Here is an 8272-nt window from a genome sequence, read left to right as displayed (position 1 = left end):
TACAAATTTTGTAGTGTAAACAATGACTCAAATTAATTTATCAATGCCCACAGATTATATATGTTGATATTTTTTTTTATCAATAAAGATTATTATTTTAATAAAGAACTGCACAACCCGAAAAACAACACGTGCATCTACCAAATGAAGACTTTAGGTAACTAAACATTTCCTTTTTTATTATACTGTGAAAAAAAACATTGAATCTAGAAACGCATTGCTAACAAATGGTATCGGATTTGATGTAATATTATGATATTGTTCAGATTTGTAGGTCCGATGGGCTGGGAGTACCTTAGGAATCTTATTCATTGCTACAATACAAGTACGTTAGATATCTTTACAATGAATTTGTAGATTTTTTTTTATAACTTAAGTCACTAATAATACACTTTTCAAATGATATAGTCCACTTTCTTTTAACATATTTATCACTTGTCAATCTGACATATTTAAATACATGTAACAAAATAAAACACGGAATCTTAAAAACCACATATATAGTTTATTTGTACATCGTACAAGAATAAAGGATTTAATATATCCGTCTTCTGTGAAAAAAATGCAAATTAGTTTACACATGTGTTTTAAGTAAAACACGATTGACTCTCTCTCTCTCTCTTTCTCTCTCTCTCTCTCTCTCTCTCTCTCTCTCTCTCTCCAATTTGATTAAAAAATTCGATTTCCAAAAGTGTCTTTTTGAAAATTTTATTTGTGTCTCAGCCACTGTATTTCAGATCTGTTGCAATCAAAAGTGTGTCCTGTTGAATAAAAAGAATATATTGGATGAACTGACGAAATGCATATTGTTCTTTAGAAGGCATATTATTATATAAGAATAGTCAATATTATAAAGCCCCCTCATTTTTCCTCCTCGTAACGAACACATGTTAAAGAAAATACAACGTGGGTATGAATTAAAAAAAATTTAATAGACACTTATTGAAAAAAGAAACATTCCGTTTTTCTAAGGGAATTAGACATTCCAAACATGAGACATCTTTCTTTAATTTTAAAACAGGATTTCTTTCAAGATAACTCTCTTCCTTATCCACACAAAGACAAAAACTTTGCCTTACAGTAGGGTTTAAAATGAAATGTACCTTGGCGACGGTCAGTTGTGTGTTCGTGAAATGCACGGAATTAATGACAGGAAGAGGGAATCCCGCTGCCCCGAGTTCTGCAAAAGAGAAGTGATCCCTCAATCAGTACTTTGACTTCAATGAACTCGTTATTCTCATTCGAAAACTAACTGAGTTGCATTTAACAATGTACAAGTAAATATTTGGTAAAAACAATTGGATATGTTACATTTGAGCACACTACGTCTTAATTAGAACAAAATCAATTTGTTGTATTTCGTCAGTATTAAAGGTTTATCTTTTCTTATCCATTCTGATTCGTTTATTTCAATATACTGTTAAATGACGGTTAAAAACCATAATGGCATTATTAAACAGCAAAAAAAAAATAAAAAAAAAAATAAAAAAATTAAAAATAATAAAAAAAAAACACTAGAACTTAACTGCTTTTAAATTGCTTCATAGAAGTGTTTATATACATGAACATATGTACATATTGTACATACGAAAGGAAATTAAGACAACCTTGGACTGCATCTTACCATTAAGTTTTGGTTCGACGAAGACAGAGACAATGCCTTTTACGATGAAATTGAGCCCCTCCGGCTGAAATACATAGACATTAAATACATTTTGATGGGCTAAACACATTACTTTTTATAAATTTAAAAGTAAACTGGCATCTTTTGTTGGTTCCCTGGGATATGGAATGTGAAAAGTGGCTTCATCGTGAATCGGTTTTGTCAGTATTATGAACTCAAATTAGATTTGTTAAGTAATAGGGGAAAATACAAAGAAAACGAAAAATTATAATGAATAACAATAGCACATTAGTTACGAAATTATTTTAAAGTAATTTATAAAATCCGATAAAAAAGCTTTATTACATATTATAGCTATAGAATGTTAAAGTTTTATTTCATTTAAAAATAATCAATATTGTTTCGTGGATTTAAATAATTTTAACAATAACTTACCGATACCGGAATTTTCGAATCTTTCACGGTTACTGATATACTGCCAAGAAAAAAGTCATTACTTCATTATTATATAATTAAGGTTAAGAGATATGATGATGTCGAAAAAAATTACTTGCGTGAATATTCAACTATGTAATGTATATGAGCTTCGTTTCATTATTTCATGATACGGTCAAGATACTACTAACATTTCAGTCATTCAATGTAAATAAAATTAATGACACCTACGGTAATTTGAGGACTTTAGCGAAAACTTTCTCGTTTTGTATCATCAGAGAAATCGTGGTTGACATCGTCTAAAATAGGAAGGTTTTAAGATGCTGCATGAATAAAAATATTCTAATAACGTTTTGATTTTTTTAATTCCTAAAAATCATTACTACTTACTGCTGACAGCGTTAGGAAGTAGGTGTATTTTCCGCCCGGTTGTTGCGCAAAGAACACGATGTCCCCGGAAGCGTTCACTACCGTAGATCCGTTCTGTGCCGTCATGTTTGGCATTGATGTAGATTTCATGTACAACATCACTGTGGTGTTTGGGAATTTGGTGCCAATCTGTCAGGGTTAAATTATCAAAAGAAAACAAAAAATTGGCGGAAATTTTATCATTCCTGCTTTCTCTAAATAGCTACATTGTACATGTACATGAGTGATATATATATATAACTTAGAAAAAAATTTTGTAAGGGTTATTGTAAGTAAGGAAGGATAAGTTTTTAAAATTATTGTTGTCCACTATGAAATTCGTATTCTGTTTTTCTCATAGACTCTACATTCATGTATAAATACTTAAAATGATTAACTATATGTTCTATTTATTGTATAAAAATATTTTCCATCTTCTTCTCTGAAGTCATTTTCGTTGTTTTTCAATCTGTATAAGGGATATTTTTATAGGTAACATTTAAAAACAAAACACTTCTTGTGTAAAAAAAAAAAACCAAGCTAACAAGATTTTGTTATGCTCTGGTTTCTGACCGATGTCATATTATTTGCCTTGTCATGACGCAATGCAGAACGTCTACAGTCAGTTGACCTTAAATAATATATACTGTATTGATTGCTTATAGGTTACATGTACTTACTGCTTTTATTATTTTCCCAATGCATGTTGATTGAGGACAAGTCGTATTCAATACACCAGATGGAAGCTGAACAAATAAAAACAAACGTTTCAATGAATTTTTATCTCTCTCTCTCTCTCTCTATCTCTCTCTCTCTCTTACGTTTCGTTATAATATTTATATCAGTTTAAGATTAAAACATTTATTTATTTTCCACTTACATCTTTATTTGTAACATTATATTGCAATTGGTTATATTTCAATGCATTGTAAGACATCGTATTGAAGACGTAGTCAGATAGCCAGATATACATCATTCTGGAAGTATCTGAGGATTTCAACAAAGGTGGGGCTGCAAATGGGGCATCCACGGGAACTGCGTTCCAGTAAACTTCTCCCTGTAGCAAAGAAGACATGACGTCATTCTTTCATCATAATATTGACGTACGGTGTGTTGTCTTTGTTTATGATAGGTGTACATAAAAAGGATGTCACACGCTATGTTTGAGTTAGAGACAGAAAATGTGTTCTTCGTCACTTTACACCATCAAAGATATATTCAAGTCTATTTACCTTGTGATAGGTTTCCATAAATTTTGTTTGAAATGAGGGTTTCGATAAAAATCTGTAATCCAGTAAAAACCTCTTCGCAATTTGCACAGTTACTGCAAGTAATAAAGGGTTCATACTTGAATTCGCTGTAGAATTTACACGTACACGATGAATAGGAGTATATTTTTTCACTATCAGGCTATTTGATGAATATAAACGTTTGCATCACAATTATATTACTTTTTACATAGATTAAATTGTTATTGTTAAAATAAATGTCGTATTTAATAGTGACCAGGTAATTTCTGCAAACTCTTCATTCCGTTTACATCTATCAAAGTGTTCAACTGTTTGCAAAGCTAAAAAAAAAGAACCCTAGTTAAAGATAGATTTTTACAAAATTATTTCATTAATTTTAAAGGTTTCTGTTAAACTTTAGTTACATGTTCTTTATTATGTAGCAGTTTTAAAAAAATCAATCGTACTAATCCATTTCCGCCTCCAACCATATCTTTCAGTTTATTTTCAAGTTGCCCTGAAAACAAGTTATAGATCCACGCTGCTCCTCCGTGGAATTTGATGTCCGCTGACCCGACATTACAGCTACACCCTACAGCCTTCATAGTAGGGCGCCCGGTACCGTCCATTCCTTGGTAATGAAATTAGCTATATGTGTTTCAGTACCATTTGGATGTTGCGTATTGAGAGAGAGAGAGAGAGAGAGAGAGAGAGAGAGAGAGAGAGAGAGAGAGAGAGAGAGAGAGAGAGAGAGAGAGAGAGAGAGATCTTGAACATGAATTTACAGATAATAACATTCGAATTCTTAAATAAAGATTCATTTAAATCCACTCTAAATTCATTACACATATCGTTCAAATAAAAACAATTCTTACCTATTTCTATCTTTACCTGGAAATTAATACCATTCGCTTTCAAATCAAAGCTACCGTGATCAGAAATTTTGATTCTGAAATTCAAACTTCGATTTTACACGTACATCATCCATCAATAATTGATTTTACATTTTGTATTATTGTTGAAAAACGAATTTGACCTTTCATCACATTTTATTAAAACCGTTTATTCTTGATTCAATGGGGTCGACACAAAATTCCTCCCGTACTTATTTGGAAATCGATAGAACGCCCATATTTATTGAAGAATTTACGCTTCCTCGCCTGTTTCTCTACCCCTGATTATAATTTGTTAAAATATTAATAATCTAATTTATCCGATACTAGTAAATTTGATTATAATTATGTATGTTTTCTGAAAATCGAAAATGCATTCTTCTATGTTGTCGTTAAATGATGCAATACATTTGCCATGATCTATAAATGGTGCACATAACTAAATGTAAGTTCTTACATCCCTTTCCTGTATTTGTATTTGAAGTCTCCATGGATAGCTAGACCCGTTCCACTCGTGGACCAAGAAAGACCGACGTTCTGAATCAGGGATACTCGACTGCTGGGCTTTGTGAACTGTTTAACATTCATTCTAGAAAAACAAGCTAGGAAATTAAATATCATAACCGTGTTTACTTTGGCAATACTTATTATTAAAAAAAATTGTTATTAAATAAAATTATGTAAACAAAAATTGATTATTTTTGTATTTTAATAACAACTGTGCGTCTACAAAAAGGCCACTCAGAAATTACGAAACATGTGATTATAAAACAAATCAAAGTACTGAAGTACTGACGGGAGTTGATTTTATCGATTATCATTTATTTTAAAATCAACTTATCTTTCATGGCAATAAGTTTCTAGTCTGTATTTAAATTACACACTTTATTTTTATGAATTTTAGACTTTTCCGACAAGAATTTCGAGAAACCCTATATGAATCATGTTGTGTAATATTTACTACAGATAGATTTCAAACTATGTATAAGTAATCGAAGCAATTCTAAAAATTTTATGGATCCAAGCACTATTGATATCGAACTGTAGTCTCGTTCAACCAGACGCTCGGCTGTCTCCGTTAATCTCCGACAAGAAAGAGAGTCTTAAAGTTTCTGCTTATCGGAGATTTACGGAGACAGCCGAGCGTTTGGTTGAACTAGGCTAGTATATTAAACTCTGGCGTAGGAATACATGAGACTATAAAAATATCTTAGTTGTTCGTATTATATAAAATCTGACTATTTTCAAAGTGTTTATTGATAAGTTTCCTTGAAAAACAATGCTTCAGCATACATTACTTTGAATTTTTCTCTTATTTTCATGAACTAAGTCTTGTCAGCGGTGATGATTTGTGCTTAGGTCCAAACACTGTTTCACTTTCGGTTTGCCAGAGTAACTGCATAGGAGAGTTGATTAAAATCAAATCCCAAAAAGGACAACGTTATGGACACATTGTAGGACTCATAAATACAAGCAAGTATCATGTAAATAATAAATACATTGTACAATCGAAATAGCAAGTAGTACCCTGTAATGTCGAATTTGACGTCACCGGACTGGCCATGTTGGTCTGGTATTTGCTGACCCGTCACTTGTTTGGACAAAATATCAAGAGCCACTTCTGTAGCTATTTTTAAGAAATACAGACATTTATACTCTTAGGAGAGATGGATCGAGCAATACACATGAAGAACTGGGACATAGCTGGTCCAAATTTAATATAGATCTTCGCTGACTCATGTATTTAATATGTATTTATATGTCACTCAGGTGCCAAAAAGTATGTCAATTATTCTTCACAATATACATGTATTTCATTGATAACCAACATTTTAAAAGAATCGTTCAAAAGTAAACCCTTTGACCGATTTTGACAAGCCTTGGATTGATAACTTTAGAGTTTCTCTAGCCTCTTTTGCATCATATATATACATATTTTCCCATCTTTCAGTCCCTGATATTCACAATCCAAAGTAAGATTGTTTTGCTACAATATTGCAAAAATACACTAATTATAGTAGAGCTCTTAAAAAATCTTCGAGATGTGTTTAAAATATCTAGTTTTACAAATGACCCCACCCTATATCCGGAGGGTCTTTGCATATGATTTAAAAATAGTACATTTTGTTATTGTATATGGATTTTTTTTTTTGGTTTTCGACCACGCTTTTCGTCACACTTTAAAGAAATTACACTTTATGAAATAACACTCCACGTAAGTAGTATCTCAAGTATACGTACCATATTCAAGGGCCCTGTCAGTGATTCTAGTCTGTAAGCCGGGGGTCTTACATTGGGCTGACGTCACAAACAGGGACACTACAGTCAGCAGACACACTTGCTGCATGATCACCGTTTTCCGGATCGTTTAAAATATATAAGATTGCCCTTCCTTCGACTGTGCACTTTCTCGACTTTGTGGCTGGAAAAAGAAATGTGAAAAATTATTATTTTACATAAGAAACTAACATGTTACTTTATTTTAACAATTTACAGATATTATTTTCTGAATGTAAACCAAAAAATTGTTGGTTTTCTATTTTTTTTTTATTTTGTATTTCATCTGGTACATGTCATGATAATGTCTGAAAAATGACATTAGCAGAGCGTAGAAGGTTGGTTTTCCCTACCATGGTTGATAATAAATTTAAAGATTAGTTAAGTTTTAATGTTGTTGCAATTCTTCAGTCGTTAAATATATATAACATCATTTTGCGTATAATCAACCATCTAATTATGTTAACTTTACTAGTTATATCAAACAAAAATGATTGAAATACTTCAGTGCTATAATATGTATGTGCGTTTACTTCAGATAACTTTTTGAGATTGAAGTTGTATCACGAGTTACCTCCCGTGTTACTGTGGCGGTATTAACTTCCTGTATGCAATTTGTACGAGAAAGTTAAAAGAAAAATAATTAGTCCGTTGTTTTCCAAATAATGAAATTGTTACATGCAATGGTCTCTTTCTTAACTGGTATTGTTCAATAGTTAATATAAACAATATTCAACATTTTCCTACCTTTTCACACAACACTTCTTCTTCTTCCTGCTTGTCTAAAACCAAGTGTAAACCACGTGCTATTTGTCTCATGAATATTTATTTCCTCTTCTAAAAATAAATATTGATTTGGGAAATTTTGAGTGCTATTTCCAGTGAAAATGTTTACACTGCTTCTAAAATATTTTATGGTCAATCGAGATACAGACTTCAAAATTACTAGTATTTAATTCTTTTCTGTTTAATGGAAAACAAGGTTCCTGACATGTAATGTTATTTCCATGTTTTGTAAATTGTTACGCAATCCTTTGTTCTTCTAAACGTAAAAACAACTTAATATTTCTCGCTTGAAGCTTGACAACATTCACTCAAACTTCGGCCGATGATTAGAAAAACCTGAAATTAGTTAGTTACTTGTAATCAGTTGACCATGTAAAATGGTTGAATTAAAAACAATATTAATACATGACCATGCCCCTCTCTCTTCAGGCACGTAGCATATCGTTTTTGAAAGTGGGGGGGGGGGGGGGGCGGACTCATCCAAAAAATCTTGACAAGCAAAAAAAAAAAAAAGAAACAGGTTTCCTTCCAAAATCATGAAAATCCTTATCCGTGTGTTTGTGTGTGGGTGGGGGTGGGGGGGGGGGGGGGGTAGGGGTAGTAGTAGCAGCTATATTTTT

General features: G+C 32.0%; 1 protein-coding gene across 3 annotated transcripts; it reads right to left on the bottom strand.

Moving 5' to 3' along the window:
- Nucleotides 1–490: 490 nt before the first annotated feature.
- LOC105323765 (bactericidal permeability-increasing protein) lies at nucleotides 491–7759 on the bottom strand. Of its 3 annotated transcripts, XM_034482952.2 has the most exons (16): nucleotides 7614–7759; nucleotides 6831–7011; nucleotides 6117–6216; nucleotides 5047–5178; nucleotides 4572–4645; nucleotides 4164–4327; nucleotides 3974–4037; nucleotides 3700–3791; nucleotides 3348–3524; nucleotides 3148–3213; nucleotides 2450–2617; nucleotides 2291–2358; nucleotides 2060–2099; nucleotides 1625–1688; nucleotides 1104–1180; nucleotides 491–761 (listed from the first exon to the last, which is right to left on the bottom strand). In XM_034482952.2, exons 2-16 carry the CDS (start codon nucleotides 6934–6936, stop codon nucleotides 720–722), a joined length of 1434 nt encoding a protein of 477 aa, XP_034338843.2. In that variant the 5' UTR covers nucleotides 6937–7011; nucleotides 7614–7759; the 3' UTR covers nucleotides 491–719. The 3 variants fall into 3 exon arrangements, with proteins under 3 accessions (XP_034338843.2, XP_065934766.1, XP_065934765.1); XM_066078694.1 differs by lacking the exons at nucleotides 6117–6216; nucleotides 7614–7759 and having other exon boundaries at nucleotides 6831–6973; XM_066078693.1 differs by lacking the exons at nucleotides 6117–6216; nucleotides 6831–7011; nucleotides 7614–7759 and adding an exon at nucleotides 5888–5985.
- Between the last annotated feature and the right edge of the window lie 513 nt (nucleotides 7760–8272).

This window comes from Magallana gigas, chromosome 3, assembly GCF_963853765.1.
Source record: "Magallana gigas chromosome 3, xbMagGiga1.1, whole genome shotgun sequence".
Taxonomy (NCBI): Eukaryota; Metazoa; Mollusca; class Bivalvia; order Ostreida; family Ostreidae; genus Magallana; species Magallana gigas.
The sequence above is the reverse complement of the archived record's forward strand: the minus strand, read 5'-3'. Positions and strand labels throughout refer to the sequence as shown.

Coding starts and splice junctions, on each gene's coding strand:
- LOC105323765 (XM_034482952.2), bottom strand. CDS start 6,936: ATGCAGCAAGTGTGTCTGCTGACTGTAGTGTCCCTGTTTGTGACGTCA. Junction 2,359..2,449: donor ACTTCCTAACGCTGTCAGCA/GTAAGTAGTAAT, acceptor TTCCTATTTTAG/ACGATGTCAACCACGATTTC. Junction 1,181..1,624: donor CGTCGAACCAAAACTTAATG/GTAAGATGCAGT, acceptor TCTCTTTTGCAG/AACTCGGGGCAGCGGGATTC.